General features: G+C 40.9%; 1 protein-coding gene across 4 annotated transcripts in view; it reads left to right on the top strand.

Moving 5' to 3' along the window:
* The window catches only part of EHF (ETS homologous factor), a 42472-nt gene extending 29573 nt beyond the window's left edge, over positions 1 to 12899 (top strand). For all 4 annotated transcript variants that reach the window (XM_068193805.1, XM_068193803.1, XM_068193802.1 and 1 more), the window contains exons 4-9: positions 277 to 336; positions 2716 to 2784; positions 2875 to 2943; positions 6017 to 6076; positions 8455 to 8650; positions 9461 to 12899. In XM_068193805.1, coding sequence (XP_068049906.1) covers positions 277 to 336; positions 2716 to 2784; positions 2875 to 2943; positions 6017 to 6076; positions 8455 to 8650; positions 9461 to 9560 — 554 coding nt within the window. In that variant the 3' untranslated portion in view covers positions 9561 to 12899. The remainder of the gene's footprint in view (positions 1 to 276; positions 337 to 2715; positions 2785 to 2874; positions 2944 to 6016; positions 6077 to 8454; positions 8651 to 9460) is intronic.
* Positions 12900 to 20355: the final 7456 nt, after the last annotated feature.

Here is a 20355-nt window from a genome sequence, read left to right as displayed (position 1 = left end):
CTGAGATCTTCAGAAGTCATTTACGTTCCCCAGAAGCCTGCCTGGCAGATTATACTTGCTATGTTTGCTATTCTGCTTATAGCTCATTCACGGCATTGCTAAATTTCTTGGATATTACTTAAGGCAGAAATCTGAAGGATGAAGAAGAGAGGGAATGTTTCCCACTCCAAAATCAGCCCTCTGTCTCAGGTGTAGAAGTTGCTGCTTGGAGCTAATACATTTAATTCCTCTGTGCTCATTCTCATACTTCCTATCTGCCAATTTGCTTTCTTGCAGGTCAGTGTGGAAGTGACATGTACCAATCTCATAATGTCATTGTGAAGACAGAGCAAACAGGTGAGTAGCAGTTGGGTAAATTGTCTTTTGAAAAGAGGGGACCCCTCTTCCAAGGAAGACAAATCAAAGTGGCATTAAATAAAATGGAAAATGTATCATGCAGAATTAAAGAATTAATACAAATGTCAGTCAGTGCCTACATCTGAAGTTTCGGGTAATGCCACATACATGTGGCCACTTTTCCTGGGAGACCTCGGCAGTATCAGCAGTCTACATGGATGTTCAGAGTTGGAATAGTTTGAGGTGCTCCATGGAGGCAGCTTTGTAGATTACTTCATTCTGTGATTCATTCAGCAGATTTCAAAACAACTATTTTAACAACATGCTCCTTTAAAAAAAAAGGAAGAGAGAAAGGAAGAAAAAATATTTTGTTGTGAAGTGTTGTTAATGTTTGAAACATGAGGAGATTCCCAAAAACCAGCTTGGAAAGAAAACAAAATGTTACATTTTAATTTTTTCACCAGTTTCAACGAAACTGAAATTCAGGCAGTAGTTTGGTTTGATCAAATCTGCATTTCTGCTGTTGCAAGTCTTTTTCTGAGTGTGTTTATAGCTAGATCCCTTTCCTCCCAGGGCTTTGTTTAACTGAGAAAAGAACTTCAGCTTGATTCAACCGTCCTCTTCAGGCACAATTATTTACCTTGTTCCTTTGCCAGATCACGCCTGTCCATATCCACACACTCTCTATCCCCGTAGTCCCAGCCTCTTTGTATGTAGGTGTGCCCATGAGCCACGTTTTGATATCTCCTGGCAGAACAAATACTGATCTGTTGCATGTGGTGTCTCTGACAAATACTGTCAGCCTGTTTATCCACTTAAACTGTTGGAGCCCAGCCTCTCCAGCCAGGAACATTACCCACACTCTCCTTGCAGCAGGCAAGGATTGCAATCTACAATCCACTCCTGGTATATGGGAGATGTGCATGAGGCAGCCTTGCTGCTTTCCATAGAGGTAACTCCAGTAATCCTTTAAGTCCTGATTTATGAGATCCTGGTATAATATTATTTCCTCCTCCTCCTACTAGAGATGAGGGCAAAGCACCTCAGCTGTGCATCTTGGAAAGGACTAACTGATGGGTGGTTATCCTGGATGTGTTGAATCAGGAATGGCCTCGTGGGGCTCTGGTGGTACCAACCATGGCCAGTGGGAGTGGATTAAATTTCTGCATGTGAAGGATGAGGAATTGTGGATTAGAGCTGCTGGGAAAGTTACTCCTCATGAGGCAGGGACAGGGCTGGCGGTTTTGAGGGGAATCGCATTTCACTCCAGTAACCCATCACAGCTGCAAAGACATGGGTACTGAAAAAGGCCAAAATGAACAAAGGTGAACACTTTCCCTGTGTTCTGTCTGGGTAAGGCCTGTTTTCAGAGGCAACATTAGGCAGATCAGGTGTCCAAGCAAGCAAAGGGTGTGTGCTATTGTAGGAACGCAAGCTCTGGGCGCCCAAACATGCAGCTATTAGTTAGCATGCCTGCGAAATTCCTATGTCATCAGTGGTAACTTGGCCAAACATGATTATTTAGCTGTAACTCATTTTGGGGTTTTTGATTTCATTTATATGAACATGAAAAAAATTAGGCTTAACCTAGATTTGAACCTTATATCTCATCCCTTCTGACCTGGTTTCAAAAGAAAAAGAGATTTTTAAGGCTTCTGACCTTAAAAATGCACTGTGAAGGAAGTATCTTCCAGACCAGTGTACAGGTCATAAAGACAGTACTTCTGTTTTGCTTATATTGATCCATATGACCAGAAGGTCACTAAAAATTATTCCTCTTTAATAATGAAGGTGGTTTTTTAGGTTAAGGATGGGGACTTACTGTGCCCGGAATAAAATGGCCCTTCATCTAGGATTAGGCTTTGATGTTTCTCACTATGTGCTTAAACAATAAGCTGTGTTTCAGAGAGGACTTTCGAGTTCTACCATTGTAGAAATAAATACTCATCATAAGCATCCTTCTTTTTTACTAGATATTTGAAAACACTTTCATCTCTGTGGCTCCAACGCACTGTCATAATCATTAGGGGCTGAGAGTTCAGGACTGGATTGGGTAGAGTTGGAGTTGATCTGGCATAGGAAACCTCCTCCAAGGCCAGGCATAAATTATATACTAGTCAGGAGAAGGAAGAGCATACTACATTATTTCTAAAAATCAGTGCTTTGTGTAAATACATTTGCTTGACTATGCAAAGCTCCATGCATAATTTGAGTGAAAGGAAATAATTTTGTACATAGCCCCTTCACTTCTTGGTTCCCTTGGCAGCTTTTTTTTTTTTTTTTTTGCACATTTTATATTCTTTCAGTGCTCAATATTTACCTCTGTGCTGAAAAACATTCTTTTAGTGATCCAATTCTTTTTTGGTCCTTTACCTTCAGATCCGTCATTAATGGTGTCCTGGAAAGAAGAGAATTATCTTTATGACAGTGGCTATGGTAGCACAGTAGGTAACTAACACCACAATACTTCATGCATTCTGAGATGGCTTTATTGTTGTCTGAGGCTATTAGTTTAAATGTCTTCCTTTTAATTCCCAGAGTTACTGGACAGTAAAACATTCTGTCGTGCTCAGATTTCCATGATGACACCTAGTCACCAATCTTCTGGTAAGAAACTTGTAATTATATTTTTAATTGTTTGTCACTTGTCCCAGAGCTACTGAGATGTAATAGTCTCTGTGGTCTTCTGTTGTAGGATTGCATCTGAGCCTCTAGTAATTTTAAACCAAGCAATGATGATTCTGACAGATTTATTAGCTGTCATTATTACAATAGCTTTCTTTAAAGAAATGCTTCTGTCTTCTCTCTGTCAAGAGGAAGATGATCAAGTAATCTGTAATCTCCACATATCTTTTAAAGTGACTGAGTCAAAGGGGTAAACACGAGTGTCAGAGAGACAAGACATTCCAGCTACACCACGCTTTTCTGCGGTGCAGCACACGGGCAAACAGTGCCCCATTGCTCCCCAGAGCGGCCGTGCTCCTCGGTGAGCCCGTGATTCACGCTCAGCAGGCTGCTGGGTTTGGGGCCAGGCTCGGGTTGGCCTGGGGCAGCTGTAGGGCAGACACCAAGCCCTGTGCCCAAATGCGCTGGCACACGGGCTCCCTCCTGCAGCCTCTCCGAGCTGACAGCGGGCTGCTCGCTGAACCCGCCTGCCTTCCGTGAGGGAGAGCTCAGATCGGCCTGCCGAGGGGCGGGAGACAGAGCAAACCTGTTTGCTGGAGTGCCTGGTCAAAGTGCAGTCTGACCACACGTGGCAAAGGCCCTGTGGGCCCTGTCCTGGGGGCTGCCGCCAGGACGGAGGCAGGAGAGCAAGGCGGTGGGACAAGAGTAAAGCAGAGGCGGCAGGGGAGCGAGAAAGCGGGGAGCGAAAGGCGGGTTCTTCTTGGGAGGCCTTGAAGCAGAGATCTGAGGGAGAAGGCACTGGAAGTGCTGGAGGAGAAGAAAGGAGAGCGTGTTGCTGTAGACCAGCCTTGCACTGGGGCAGCCCTGTGCTTCTGCACGTGGGCAGTGGCCCCAGCCCCGCTGCCTGCCATCCCCTGCTCCTCCAGACTCTTGAGCTGGATTGGCCAGGTGACATACAGTTTAACTAATGCACTCAGCTACGAATTTACAAAACCAAACAAAAAAAAACCCAAAACAAAACAAAAAACAAAAACAAACAAACAAAAAAAAAACCACAAAAAAAAAAAAAAAAAGGAGAGAGGGAGAAACTTGACCAGAAGAAGAAAGCCACCAAACCTCTTAAAAAACCCCAACCAAACACCCTGTTTGCTTTCTCCACCACCTCCACCCACTCTCACAAGATGGCTACCAGGATTTCGGGGCTCTGACAGGGCTGGGGACCTGTCCAGATCCCGGCACGGTGTGTTTATCTGCTGACTGCTTAAGCCTAGAGCTAGGGTGGCACACCAAGGGCACAGCCTCCTGTAAAAACTAAATTTGTATATCCCGTAAAAAAATGGCTCATTCCTGAATCATATGCAAATAATGTGTAACCTTTTGTCAAAAGTTTTGCAAGATGGTTTTGTTGAAACTGCATCATAACTCTTTTCATCTGTCAGGCCCCAGCCTCCTAACATGGCATGTTTGAAACCAGTCTCCATGTAGGAGCTGTGGCAGAGCAGGAGGCTATTTACACAGCTGAAATCCAGAATAAATCACTGGCTAGGCAGAAGGCAACTGAACTTCCAAGAATAAATTTCCAGCTAAGTGGAGCATAACAAACATTTGCAAGCGAATTGTGGGATTTTAAAATGAGAAAGATTTATATGAGGGCAAATAAAGAACTGGGTCCTGCAGTCGTTACCTGGAGTTCCCACAGGCTTTTAATAACATATGGGGAATCATAATCTGAGGAAAGGCAGTGAAATAAGCCTCATTTTACTTCCCCCACACCACACCCCCCTCCAAGCTGAGTGAGGTTCAGGCTAGTTCCTGCTCTTTGAGAGTGGGAAGGCAAAATGACTCAGAGCACGTTTGCTGCTTGGGGGTCAAGGACAATAATTTATCAGACTTAGAATAGCAGAGGTTAGGCCTATCCCCACGGTCTTGTTCAGTTTATGTTTCCAGTTATGTATGAATAAAGCAAGTGTGTGAATAAGTTTGCATCTACCTTTTCACATGCAGTTATTGCAGTAGCTTGTGCAAATCTGACAAGTTTCTATGCAAATAAATATTTCCTGTGAGTCATTTTCCCATGCAAATGCCTGGTTTCCATGAAAAATATGATAATTGTGCATTCATAGAAGCTGGGAAAACATGCGTGGGACCTTAAGCTAAGCTTTGCTTTATGGGATTCAGGGACAAGGTATGCTGAAAAGCAAACACAGAAGGGGCTCCCTCTCAGGTCTATCCCACAGATTTTGTGAGACTTAGAGCAATCAGATGAAAGCTATTCATTAAGTACAAGAGCAGAGCCAGGCTGCGGTGGTTTGGGGGCGGGAGGGTTGAACGTGCAGACTGCGAGGTAGGTTACAGTCATGAAGAGGCAGAACTTTTTTTTTTTTTTTCATTTCTGAAGAAATGCTTGTGCCAGAAATCCCATTTCTTCTCTGGCTGGCTGCAGGTGATAAAGTACCATTGATGAGAAATGGCTTGTTCCTATGGCTCTGAGCCACAGAAAAATATATGCTTGTCCTGCTGCCAAAAACTCCTACCAGTGCAGCCCCTTTCCCCCACCCTGCCCCCCTAAACAGCAGCGCTTTGCCAGTTCATTATGTTTTAGTCAGGTAGGTGTTCTGTGCTTTGGTACCAGCACATACATTTCCCATTAGATCATCTCTTCAGAAACAAATAAGCCCCCAAAGATACGTGCTTCAGCAAAGACTAAGATAATGGGACAATTCAGGATTCCTTTTACAGATGTGATCATCCTATTTTTCTCTCTCTCACACACAATATGAGGTGAGGTATTTGTTAATCAAATTTAGCTTTCAAAAGCCAAATGTTTACCTCTGCATTCATTCTTTATTCATCAGTGGTCTCTTTGAGAAGTGTGCTGATTAACATATAGTACAGAAAACAAAACTCTCCCTCCTCACTTAGATTACCTTCCGAAAAGTGATTATCTTTAGAAGAGATATTTGTTCTTTTTTGTGGTTTTATTTCTTTCAACCTGCTAGTCAATGGAAAGCCTTTAATCAAATTTACAAATAGACTTCATTTTCCTTCTCTGCAGACTCTTCAGATGCAAAAAAATCGCAAGATCATACCCCAAAGTCCCACACCAAGAAGCACAGTAAGTCAACATCCATGCTTATAAGGGTTGGTTAGTTTATTGAAGGAAAAAGAAACAAATGAAAATCAGATCCTATTTGTGAGGGAAGAGGAAGTATTTTGAACGCAAAACATGTTAAATCATTATTGTGATTGAATTCTGAAAGGATCTGACTATCTAGTACTGCTTGTTTATCATGAGTAATTTTTGGACTCAATATTGTTAAACTTTTCAAATTGTTTTTATCAGTGATGGCCTATAGGGAAGCAACCAGAAACCAGCTTCCTCTGCCCTGTTAAGCTGGGCTAGTGGAGTGGAGTAAAGGACTGATGAGGAAGACCCAGGATTTAATCAGAAGGGCCTGTGCGTGGGCACAGTCATGCTTGTGCCTGTGCCTGCCAGGTGCAGCACGCACCGCAGACCCTGCTCAGCATCTCCTTGCAGAACTTCTCATGCACGATATCACAAGCAAGAACCTGTGCCTCAATCTTGCCACCTTCTTATCCCCTGATATGACAGTCTCTCCACTCCCGTCACCTACATTTTCTGCAAGTTTTTATTCAACCTGACTCTGAAGACAGGATACCATAACTGTGATTTCTGTACATAGTTCCATTAACGTACTTTACTGAGGTTTTTTGATGCTGTAAATATCCTGTGTATGTCTTTTCCATCCTATTTAATTCCCTGGTTATAATAGGAAAGCTTAGTATTGGTCTTTCACTGCATTTTGTGGTATTTGTGTTCATCCTGTTTCAATATGACCTCCAGACTGTCTCTTCCTGACTCTTCTTATTCTTGTTCTGTTGCTTTGCCCCAGCAGAACTACTGAACTTTATATCTGTACACAAATATCTCGGTGGTGGTTTGTGTGTGTGTGTGTGTGTTTATAAAAAGGTTGTTCATGAAAGGATTAGACAGGACTTGTCTGAAGAAAGACCTGTGAAGAACTGAGGTCTGTCAGCTTGTTCAGCTTGCAGAAGAGAAGGCTGAAGGTTGACACATCCCAGTCTCCAGCTTCCTCAGGGAGGGCAGTGGAGGGGGAGGTGCTGATCTCTGTCTAGTGACCAGTGATAGGATATGAGGAAATGGAGTGAAGGTGTGCCAGGGAAAGTTCAGACTGCACAACAGAGAAGGTTCTTCACCCAGAGGATGGTCATTCACTGGAACAGGCTCCCCAGGAAAGTGGTCACAGCACCAAGCCTGACTGAGTTCAAGGAGCATCTGGACAATGCTCTTAGTCATGTGGTTTAGTTCTAGAATGTCTTGTGAGGAGCAGGGAGTAAGACTTGATGATTTTTATAGGTCCGTTCCAACTTGAGATGTTCTGTGATTCTAACATCTCAGTCAGAGCCTGGGCATATAAAACAGGTGACATTGGCAGTCTGGACTAGTCCCCTTCATCTCCAGTTCCTCCAGTACTGCTCCGTATCATGACCATAAGTTACTGATGTTCAGATAGGTTAGATCCACAACGTTTTAATGGGTCTAGAAAACAATTACAATAATAAAGAAAAATATTGGATTAGTTGACTGAAATCTAATTCTACTTATACTGCACTGCATACCATTTCCAAGTTACCTTCACATCTTTGACTAGCTTGTTTCCTTCTTAATTTGGTCTAATTGCATGCTTTTGAAGTCAGACCAAAGGACTGCTGTCTTTCTGGCTCACCTTGTCACTGTCTTTGTTATTCTTCATTTGTAAACTACTTCATCTGATTTGGTGGATTTTTTTTTTTTTTTTTGACCTGGACTTTCTGGTTCTATCTTTATAGTAACTGTGCTTAAACTGAGAGGTCTACCTGTTGAACTTGGAATCTGTCTTTTCTACACCATGGTCAAACTTTTTGGTTCCCTTTTTACATACAATTTTGGCTGGCCAGTTTTGTCACTGTCCTTCTATCCACTCTACACCTTCTTACTTACTCATTCATGCAGAATGGCAGTTCACCTCCTGTGCCTTCTGTCTGTATTTTAAATGCATGGAGGTTCAGTGCCTGTTTCACGGTAATCTGGCTGTTTCATATGCCGCACAATAATATCAGGTTACATGCTGTGCTGTAGACAGGGATCAGGGGAAATGGGCAAATGAGATGAGGGGAAGGCTTAAACATGTTCTCTTTAGGGCAGGAACAGTGCCAAAGGCAGAAGGAAGCAGTGGGTGGTTTGGACTCTGCTTCCCCTTGTTGCTGGGGCTCCTACCTGCCTGCCTGAGGCCGATGCTTACCTGCAGTCAAAAGGCTGCCAGTGTTTTTCACCTGTATATCTCTGAGGTGGGGGTCCTGTGCTCCAGAAACTATGGCCTGAGTGTTCAACCTTTGTAGACGGCATAAAAATTGGAATCATAGCCCAGAGAGCTCTTGAGACACTCCTTCCTGCCCTCTTTCCTTTTTCAGACCCTCGAGGAACTCATCTTTGGGAATTTATTCGAGATATTCTTCTCAATCCTGATAAAAACCCAGGATTAATCAAGTGGGAAGACCGGTCAGAAGGTGTCTTCAGATTTTTAAAATCTGAAGCTGTGGCCCAGCTGTGGGGAAAGAAGAAAAACAACAGCAGCATGACTTATGAGAAACTCAGCCGGGCTATGAGGTGAGCTGATGTTGCTGAGGAAGACTGTGGCACATACACAGACCAACTGGATGGAGAATTTTTCTGACTTTTAGAAATGATTTGTCAACAGCAGAAGTTGCTTTCTTTGACAGTCTTTCACACCAATTTTGTAATAATTTGTATAATTATATTCTTTTCTTCTCCTGTTTCTCTAGAATATATGATATATATATAACCCAAATAATTGTTTTTATATCTATAAATTCTGTTTGGCTCCATCCAAACAACCAATGTAGGGAAGGAATATGGTTGCAGAAACCTGAGAATATTTAAATGGTCCAGTAATGGCTGGAGACCTTGTTGTTTCCAGCAGCATTCTGAAACTAGGCATTGTCCTAGGAAACTAGGACACGTCCATTGTCTTAAAATAGGTGTTAGGATTTTCTTTCCTCTTTGATTTAACATTTTAAGAATTTTTCCATAATCTCTGAAACTTCCAAATGTATTTTTAAAAGGGCTGAGGTTCTTTCCCGGTCTGATTTTCAGATCCTGGCTTATCTGGAAAAAAACCCCGTGAAATCTCATAAGAGTGTATGATAAATCCAGCAGTATGCTTTGACCTGAAACACAGTGAAATTCAAACTCAGAAGCTAATTAATATAAAGGAAAAAGAAAACATCCATTTTTCCTTCTCTGTCATTCACTTATAATGATCTTAGATATTATATATATATCTCAATAGAAAATCAAGACTTTTAAAACTAGATAAGGGATTGTCTAATTGGCAGTGGCCTTTTAGGACCACAGGTGAATTTACTCTCATATCTTTTTCTGTTTTTATTTTAACAGATACTATTACAAAAGAGAAATCCTTGAGCGTGTGGATGGTCGGAGATTAGTGTATAAATTTGGAAAGAATGCCCGTGGTTGGAGAGAAAATGAAAATTAAATAGATAAAGGAATAACATTTAAAACACATGGATGTAAATATTCAAAGACTATTTTCTTATATTTATCAAACTGGGGTGAGAAGACAATTCTACTTCTGTTGGGAAGAAAGAACATTATCATTATTGGTGTTAAAATTATTTTATTTGAAGTATGTCCTGTATGGGGAAAAAATGTACACAGTTTTCTGTGATATAAGTTAACATTATAGAATTATGAATATTTTTCCCTTCTTGTGAAGTTTTCTTCTTTTTTTTTTAAATCATACAGGCATAATGTGATTTATGAGTCATGTAAAGAAAGGGAAGGAGCTAAATATTAGGGCATTTAGGGAGCATGATAATCCACTTTGGAAGGCAGCAATAAGTGGAGGAAACAGTAAAGCATCTCTGAGCCAAGTAGCCTTCTTCCATAGTCAAATGGTTTATAGCTTTCCTTGGCCAATACCACTTGTTCCTTCCCTCCTCTGATTTCTGAGTGTTTTAATACTTTGCTGGCTTTTAGCTGCTTTTCTTGAATTAGACAGTGGGTTCCTCTTCAGCTGGCTTATCCCAGCCACAAGAACAGTGGCTCTGCAAGGTGGCTGTCAGCATTTATTTGGAGAACCCATACTACCTCCACCACTGAGACCTTCTTTTGTGGGCAGACATTTAGGACCAGACCTTACCTGATACTCAGTGTCCTCCCTAACCTCCAAAGAGCATTCAGCTCACCTCAGGAAAAAAGCTAATTTTTGTTAACTAATATCTTTGGGGTGAACTGCTGGAAGAGTGTCGATCTTGGGGACCAAAAGCTGTTGAAGGAAGATTGTTTTCTGACTGGGAAAACTTATTAAAAGACACTGATTTCCCTGTAGGAATGTTAATAATCCTCTCACCCTCTTGCACTTCTAATTAAAGCTTTCAAATCTGTGCCATATGGAGCAGTGAGGAGGTGGGCAAGCAGAACGTTTATTAATCCCTTGGCATAAGGAAGAACTCTCCCCAGTTACTTCAAGCTGTGGTCCTCCTGGAAGGTCAAGTCTCACTTGGACAGATACTTTCAAAAAACCTTTGAGAAATGCAAAGCTAAACTATGTGTAAAATATTAGTTCCCCTCGCTTTCCTCAAGTCTAACTCTATACTGTACTTGTATTTGTCATTTGTGCTTGGGATTTTTAGTTGGAGGAAAAGCTCCATCAACATAAAGACACTGAGATTTTCGGTCTGGGTCAGTATTTTGGGTTCACCTCTAGCAGCACTATGCAGACACTGAGCATTCATTGGCAGCTTTTGCTTTCTCCAGCTCACAAATGCTTTCTGCTGGCACTGAGCATATGCAGAACGTAGGGAAATAAAAACTAGAGGAGGCAGCACTTCACCAGGTCACTGAGTACGTGAGATGTGGAAGCTGAGAAACAGGATTGTCTTGCTGATGTTAACAGAGGTGAAACTAAGATCAATTTCCAATCACTTTTTCAGGGATTAGAATTTGGAAATAATAACAGCGACTGAGAAGTCCAAGACTAAAAAAGAAAAATAAAAAAAAGGAAAATCAAGAATATTAAATCGATCCAATACCTATTTCCTGAGACATCTCCTGGGTTTCAATCCATATTAGCTTGAAATAAAGCAAGATACAGCTGGAGGTTGCAGGATATTCAATTTTTGTTTGTCTTAAAAGGAAATAGAGATGAAACCAAGAGACAACAGAAGTATCAATATGAAGTGTATAAAACGTGCTTAGCAACAATTTGTAGGCAAACATGAGAGCCTAACTTGTTATCTACACATGTAGGGCATGTTAAACAATAGCACCACCTCCTACACTGTGTATGCGAGAGCTGTCACCATCAATTAACCATACATGACAATTTTTACTTTTCATAACCTGGGTGGAGAGAGCTTCATCTTATTTACAAATCAAATAATAAGCCTATGTACTTCAAAGCATTTTTTTCTCTCAGTCTATCTCTCTTTGTTTTTGTTTTTTTTTTTTACTGTCTGTGCTAGCCTTGCTTGTTTTTGCAAACTCAATAATTTCCTTTTTTAGCTTTATTTGCTACATTTCACTTCCTTTACCATCATTTTGTAGTTCATATAAAAAGGATCAGGCCACCAGATGAGAAGAGCACTTTCACTTTGCTCCTAAGACCATTTCTTCCCCCTACCTGATGGTTATTTGTACCCCTTTGCTCTATGTGCTTCACACCACCTCCACACCTTGGGTGAAAATCTGAGATCACTGGTACCATCATAAATCTGCAATGCAGTTGTACCTTATCTTAGGTTAACATATATCTTATAGCAATGGATTGTAATACTTCACAAATTTACTTTCTACCTGATCTCTCACAAAATTTCTTGGGAGATAAAATGAACTTGTGATATATGCGTGTCACCACTTGGTTGCTGAGCAGCAGCTTAACCTGCTTTTAAAGATTTTGAAAGATAAAACTGTACTTAGAAGCATTCTGTATAAATTGAGAGAGTGGTTTACATTGGGGTGCAGTATAAATGGTCTTCCACTGTCACATCTTTCAGCACGTGGAAATCATGCAAGTTTCTGTTTCCACCCTGCGGAACTTTGCAGTGTTGTAGTTATTTGTCATTCAGCATTACAATAGCACAAAGTTGGAATAGAAGCCAACCAACATTTACTCTGTTTTACAAACCTTTGCCTAAGACAAACACAAAGGACTGTTTAAAATTACAGTTCTTGCCAAGGACAGATGCAACCAACCAAAGAGAGTCTTTTTACCAGACCTAAGCAAACGGAGAAAATGAAGAGATGAATTTTTATGTAAATTGCTATTTAAACAAAAAGCATTTCTGATTGCTCTTTTATTTTGTGTTTCAGAGGCTGAGCAATCATATTTTTAGATGTATCCTTTAAGTTAGCAGCTGCTGAACTGGTAGCACCATGTGTATAGATTTTTATTGTACCATAATTTTTCGTATGTATAAAGCTCTAGATAGGAAAGTATATTGTATTTATACAGTCACATGCAAATCACAACGTCAAAGGGTTGGCATGAGCACTCTCAATATTTTCTGCACAAAATTAGAGCAACTTGCTCTAAAAACATCCTGAGAAACTGTATGTAGGCTGTTGAACTACATAGACATTAAAATGTTTAGTTACATTTTCATGTTTCTTTCTGCAGCACATTGCATAATTCCTGCTTGCTTCTCACAGCATCATCTTCAATGTCTACGTGTGGAAACAAATCCAAGTTAGATATTTCACTATTGCCATTGTAAATTCCAGCTTGGAGACAATGTATTCACAAAATGGTTCTAAAGACTGTTTCTATTTTTGTGAATATGATATAAATTCAAATAAAACACTCATTAAAGAAATTATTTGATTAATGTTTATCTTCCCTTTTTTATGTGTTGTGATTGGAAGTGACTAATGTGAATGATTTCAGTACTGAAGAATATTTTAATATTTATGAAAGGACTGCTGTAACTACAACAAAATCTAATAGCTTCAATTTACTAATATATTGAATACCCAATCTTTTGCGAAGATACTCGGTTTCCAAACCTGTTTTATGTCTCACAGGCCTCACCGAAATAATGGATTATGTCAACACAGCTAGATTGCCTTTCTTGTTTGGCTGCTAAACTTACAAAGACCTGACTTCAGCACTGATTTAACTTCAAGGTATTTTGAAGTTTGTGCAAGGGCTAGGCTGATTAAGGATGTCATTACTCAAACCGAGTGTTTCCTTTACTGAGTCAAAGCAGCTAAAACGATGAAATCCTGTCCTTCATACTATTTTTCCATCTAAGTGGTGGCTATGAAAAGGGGACATCTCTCCTGATTTACTCTGCAGCTTGAGGTAAAAAAGGGAGAATGCTTACAGTTAAAAGCAAGTCAAGGCAGACTCCCTGGGATTTGCAGTCTGGGGGCTGTGGCCGTGCCAGCTGGGTGTGAGGGTGCCGTGTGTGGCTTGCGAGGAGCCACCCTGTAGCCCCTGTGTTGTCCTGCTGGGTGTCCCAGGCTGGCAGCACAAGGTGGTGCAGAGCAGCCAGTCTGACAGAGAGACCTGAGCCTGCTGCTGTGCCAGCACATCTGGAGCTGGGCTGGAATCTCAATCAGGAGCTTCACTGCAATAGGACAAGCCACACCATCCTGCTCTACCATCTGCATAATTTGAAGCAAGTGAGTGGTTCCCTTGCCATTGAAATGATGCATATGGGTGTTTTAGGATGGTGGCTCTAGGAGTGTTCAGTCTATATTGAATCAGCCTGTATTTGAACCTGTAATTTCAAAGGGGCTCCAATGTCCACATAAATAGGAGAATGGTTTTGAATTTTGAACACAATTACAAACCCCAGGTTTAGTGTGCAAAATCAGTGTCCCAAGAGTGGTCATAGTTTGAGAACCTCGGAGTCCCAAACTAGGTTTCCAAAGGAATTGGAAATAGATTTCAGGCAAGTTCAGACTGAGATTTAAATAAGCACAGCTGGTTTTCCAGTAAATGGTTGGGGCTTTTGTTTCAAGCAAGCTGAGGCCAATACTTGAAAAAAACACAGAATATTGTTTGGAAACATGCAAATAAATGCACACCTAATTAACTCCCCCCATCCCCCCAATTAAAAAGAAATAAATTCAAGCAAACCAAAACTCTTCCTTGGTTGTCACTTAAAACCAAGGAAAACTGCAGCATTCAGCTGCAGTCTAAGACCACATGAAATAAAAATTCAAGGCAAAATTCAGTTTACAAATCTTATTTAAATAGAGAATAAATAAGAGTGCTGTAAACAGACTCTACCTACATCTTAATGTGACATAAATTTGGGTGCGTGTTTGCATCAAGGACAAGTGAGAATTGCTTCAGGTAAGTGAAATCTGGTACTAGCAAAAAAGCAAAAAGGTGATTAAGAGTTACCAGTACTAATAGCTTCCAATAAATGGGTTACTTACAATAATTTGAAAGATAGGTTACATAGGTTATCTATCTGGATTTTCAGTATTTTCTGCCTTGCTGATGAAGATTTGCACAATGCAGTCTAAGTCCTAAACTTTGTGCAAGCCAAAAATTTTCTCCAACAACCATCCTTTCCCCAGATATTTAGCTTCTTCAGTCACCTGAGTGTTAGAGAAAATAATAGGGAAAGAAACAAATAAAGCAGGAGGAAGAGACTGAGTCAATGACCAGGTCTTAATGTACCAAAAGTTCTGTGTGGAAATACAAAGGCTGTATGTGCAAAAAAAAATTTAATAACATCCAAGTCAGTCTATTTATAGTCTTTCCATCAGAGGTTGGTTGCAAGAATTAAACATAAATTAGTGTTTACAAGTTTAATTATAACTTTTAGAAGAACAAGAAATTATAGCAATATTTCTGTGTGTACTGCATCATCTTGTTTACCTAAAAAAATTAATTATGAAAAATGACTGTAGCATTTCTGCTGAAGAATTTCTGCCCTCTGTATTCAGTGCTTTCATCTTGGTTTGAAATTCAATGATAAGATTCAGTCCCAGTACAGGGATTGAAGAAGGAGATGGATGATCTGTATTGTTGTAGCAGGTATTTCAAAGCAAATAGGCAAATTGTAGCTTCTTCTTTCTAAATTTTTCATTCCTTATTTAGCATTTATACTGTCCCTGGGAACAAGATGTGAAGTTGGGGATAAATACCAGTATCAGTGACACATCTTGTGAATTTTGCAGAGGAGCCTCCCTATCCCTCTGTAGGAGTGGTGAAGAGAGCATGAAGATTGTGAAAGCCCCCTTCTTATACCTGAGAATGTTGAGAGGCTGAATACAACACCTTAAAACCTGCTTTCTCAAGCACCTGCTTGTGTTTTGAAAGCTTTGGACAATAATGAAGCCTTCAGCATTGTGTGGCAAGGGGATTATTGTACTTCACAGCTCACTACGGAACGGTGCAGGATGGCCTCATAGCAACCAGAGGTGAGGAGAAGTGCTGTGTTTGAATCCATGCTGCAGCCTCTGGAGACTGCAGGACTCACTCTGTACTGAGGTCTAGTGCCACTGTACACCTTCATCTGCATTTCTCAGATGTGCCAAGGCAGAGAGAGGCTGGAGACTTTTAAGAATGCATCCCAAATGCTTTTGTGAGTGCTGCAGAAAGGTCAGATGGTTACTGACACTGCTGAAGTTCCTGGAGGTGATGCTGACATGAGGATGCTAAGACACAGCTGCCAGCTAGAGAAGTGGTCTGGGAGAAGGGGACTGTCACTTCTTCAAGTCTTGCTAGTTTTGCTCTCTATTTGTCAGCTTCTGTCTCCATTTTTTTCTCACATCCCCTTTTCCCAAGTGGTATGGTTGTTATATCACTGGCTGTACCCATGGAAACTGCTCTTTCCCTGGAAGGGGATGTAAAGTGTTTGTCTTCTGAGTCAGCTTTCATGGGCTAAGACCAAACACTTTGGCTCTAGTTCACATCTTTATAGGCTGTTAATTTGCCAAGGTGGGGAAATTCAGAAGTGCAATCCAAATCTGTAACTAGGGGCTCTCTTAGGGAGTCAATGAATTTCAGAAGGGATGGAGGCTCACACCACAGGTCTGATCTTGCCCAGCCTCCTGTGGACTGTGGTACTTCTCAGCACAGTCATCCCAAGAAGCCTGTGCCCAAACACTGACAGAAGGAGAAACAACATTCACCACCAAATACTCACAGACTGGAACTATATGCTGTCTAAGATCCCTGTATTTTCAAAGAAAGCTTAAATAGACAGATAACTAATTAAAAAAAAAAAAAAAAAAAGAGGAGAAATCACCTTGAATTTCATCCTGCCCATAGCAGATAGAATCATAATGTCTCAGGTAATTAGCTTTGCCTGAGATGACAATCGCTCATATTAGGAGTATATAAAATCTAGGAGTTGTGATGTGAGGCAACCTGCATCTCTCCACGCATCCTTCTACAATTCCCTCTGTGCTCCTGTATCTCTCTCTAAATCGTACCTCCTCTCCTGGGGAAAGGCTCACCAGAGCTTATCAGATTCAATTATTGCTGTTTCATATCAATGTTCTCATGTGAAATCAGAATACAAATAAGCGAAGACTACCTCCATACCCCCAAACAATTACAAATGCCGATGATTCACCAGTTATTCATGCCAAACCAATATTTTTCAGTATTTTATAGTTCATGAGTGAAACATTTCAGCATGTTCAGACTGAAATCACTGACATGCCAGAAGGCATTTCATGGAGAAGGGCACTCTGCATGGGGACACACGCAGCTGTCATGCAATCACATTTGTCTTATGGACACTTTTTATTTTTTCTAGTATGTTTGGAGGTGAAGGGTTAATAAAAGTTATATTTACTTTCAAGAATGCTTAGAGTTAGATGATAAAGCTAATCCAGTTTTTTACTTTGCTGCCACTGTATGACACACACAGGCACTTTGCCCTCCTACCTCCCCAGACTTTCCATCTGATGTAATTTTTATATACACATAGAATAAAAAATTATGTGGTGGTGTTAAAACTTTTTTTTTTTCTGATGTGTAGAAAGAATTTAATTCACTATGCATGGATAACCCATTTGTTTATACTCAGGTTAAGAACAAAGCCAGCTAATAAGCTTTGCTGTCACCTTAAATAAATGGTTTCACAAGATAATGACTCCATGCAGCTACGCCCAAGGGTCATCAGCATTTTTAAAGACTCTTTATGTTTCAGAAAAAGAAGTCACACTTTAAATGCCAGCAACACTGCGGGAGAGCTATTAAAAACTGGTATTTTGTTTGGATATCAAGGTTAAGAGTTACTGGGGACCTGTGGCCAGAGAGGCTTTAAGAAGATCCGCCACTCCAAAGAGGGTGTATACCAGCAAACCTTTCCTCAGCTTGGAGGAAGGCAAGGCTGGAAACTGAGCCTTATCACAAACATATGTCCCAGCTCATCCACCATGTGAAACACCTTGAGCTTGATTGCAGGTAATAGTCGTAGCCTGTTCGAGCTGAATTGAAATCCTGCTGAAAGGGCAGCTCTGGCTCCCCTGTCTTGTTTCTCTGTGCCTGTTTGTTGCCTAGTGTTCGTACCAGCACTGCCAGATCTAGAAGTTATTCTGAAATGAAAAAGGGTAAGTCTTTTTGTTAGATCTCCATATGCTGAGGCCACAGGATCATTAGTCCCAGCTCAAGGGAGCAACTGGAAACCTGCAGTCAGAGGAACAGGAGTAGGAGATGACTTCTTACCCCTTTAGCAACTCTTTTAATTAGATCAGTGTAAGCCAATTTGTGAAAGCTCAAGTGATCACCTGCTTCATGGAGAAACTTCCTGTGCATGGGTGTGAGAACCTAGGAAGGGGACAAATATCTAAACTAACAACACCTTTCTGCTAATTTAGCATGTTAATGAGATAATTTTGTGTTTTACTTTTATGATGATTCTCTGGCCTTAAGAGTGTTTTTGTTTGCCTAGCAAAGCACAAATCTCCAGGGACCAGTGATACTGGGACATGAAACTCTCTTAACACAAAATGTGGCCATCCAGGGGTATTGCAAACTTCCTCTGCTAAGCAACACAGCCAAGTTTTCTGGGGAGTCAGTAACGCAGGGTATTTATTTGAGAAAGATACCTTCTACTAGTGAGTGTTCTCAAAGGATGGTGAGGAGGTCACATGAGTCACAAGGATCTCTGAAACTCTGATATCCATGCCTGAGGAGTGAGGGAAGAAAGGGGATCAAAATTACTGATCAGTGGGCTTCAGGAGATGTTGGTGTTTTTCATTTGTATCACCAAGATAAAGAGATATAAGTGGTGGAATATAATTTTAAATAGGAGAAACCGCAAAGATGAATTTTGGGAATAACTTCTTGACTGTGCAACTTGTCCTTCTGAAGGGCAGGTTGAGTAACTGGAGGTGCTTGGTCTGCAGAGCTGCTCTGTGCTCACTATGCTGCAGTGCACAATCAGAATTAAAAACTATTATAACTGTTATGACTGAAATTGCAGCGTGATGCATCAAGTCCTTTTGAACTCTGGATGCTGCCTTTGCCTATTAATATCTGAGAACAATTACCTCATGTCTCCTAAGGGAAGTGGTTGAGGCCCCATCACTGAGCACCAGTAGGGCCTGATTTTCAGAGGCAGTGAGCAATAAACTACAGATTACAAACTGGTGCCAACAGAGGGATAGGATAGCTGTGACCTGTTACGTGTTTTTTCAGTTTCAAACTTTTGGGATTGCACTATTTGTGTTCACCTGATATGGTAGTAAATATATTTTAAAAAATACTCTGTAATCAACCCACACAGCTCAGTTCCTCTGCCAGTTCCCACACCTTCTTTCTTCAGCCCATTCAAAATGTTTAGTTTAAAAAAGCCCTAAGAAACCACAAGTGGAGTGGATCATCACACCTCTGCAAAGCCCTGGTTGCAGAAAATTAATTTCTTTTGGTTAGATTATTCCCAAGGCTTACACATCTGCCCAAAGGAGCGGAGAACGAAAATGCATCTCCTACCTAATGCTGAGCAGCAGCCACAGGTTTGGTTTTGGGTGTGGTGTCCAGGCCAGACATCTGTTCTGGACACACGAGCATGGGCACAGAGGTGATGTGGAGACAGCAATGCTTCTCTGCCTCAGGTGGTGGACAAGAGGCGATGGGAACTGCCCTGTGAGGAGTAGGTGCTGCTGCTTCCTTCCAGGAAAACTCAGGAAAGAAAATATGACTCCGAGTAAGTTTATGGGTTTATTTGAAGAAAGACAGCTACAATTATCCTTTTATATCCTACTTAAGGAGCTTGAGGTACCAAGAGGTCTATGGTCCAAATGTTTGGGTAGCAGATGGTGGATCCCTTTATAGCTGGGGAGGCTAAGATACTGCAATAACAGTGCCCATCCTCCCTTTCTTGCTATGTCCTGGTGAAAAGGCAGGTACATGCACTGCAGTGGAAAGGGATAGCATTGAGAGAGTTCAAGTTTTACTATCTTGAGGTGTTATGGAGTATGTTGGTTTTTATCTACCATATGCAATAAAGCATTTTAAAATAAATCCTAACTATGACCTGGATCATTACCTGCATGTGGAAACGTACCCATGACCCATGTGTCACATATGTGTTCATACATGAGTGGGTTTCCAGAGAAATTGTCCTATATATGGAATCCAAACTTGCCAATCACTTCAGGATGTGTCCTCTCATTTTCTCACTGGCAAAGGCTGATTTTTTCCTCTGGCTATTGTTTGGAGATAATGGAGATGGAGTCTTCATTCTTCTTTCCTTTAGTGTAATTGTAAATGTCTTTCTCCTAAATTCTGCTTTTGATAAACAGGGTAATGTGCTCATACCTCTCTGAAGCACTGTGTGCTTACTTATTAAGGGACTTTGTTGTGTGCACAGAAATAGAAAAAGACCTGTTTTGGTTTCAGTCACTTGGAGGGATCTTGTAGTGGATGGTGTCAACCATTCTAGACAGACACTCTGTAGTTCATCACTGTGCCATGATGTATCAAGACACAAATCTTTCTCAGTGCTTCAGGTGATTGCAGCTGAAGCACAAACCTGGCTTATGACAAATGTCTGTGTGGGAGATGCAGCTGCAACACCAGTTCTCGCTGAATTATTTCTGAAGTGTGATATGTTTGAAAAGACCATTTCTGCAATGCCTTTTGCTTTATTATACAGCTTTATTTTCTGCTCTAATGTGAGGAAATTAATAGTTTGCCACAGGAACCCAGTATAACCCACAGATGAGATAGCTTGGGTAATGGTCTCTGGAGTTTTTTTCTCATAAAATTTTAAATTTACTTTGGGCCTGTCAGTTTTATTTCACCATGTAGAAAATATAACCTAGGTACTGAGCATGGTATGAAAGTG

Source organism: Anomalospiza imberbis, chromosome 6, assembly GCF_031753505.1.
Source record: "Anomalospiza imberbis isolate Cuckoo-Finch-1a 21T00152 chromosome 6, ASM3175350v1, whole genome shotgun sequence".
Lineage (NCBI taxonomy): Eukaryota > Metazoa > Chordata > Aves > Passeriformes > Viduidae > Anomalospiza > Anomalospiza imberbis.
The sequence above is the reverse complement of the archived record's forward strand: the minus strand, read 5'-3'. Positions and strand labels throughout refer to the sequence as shown.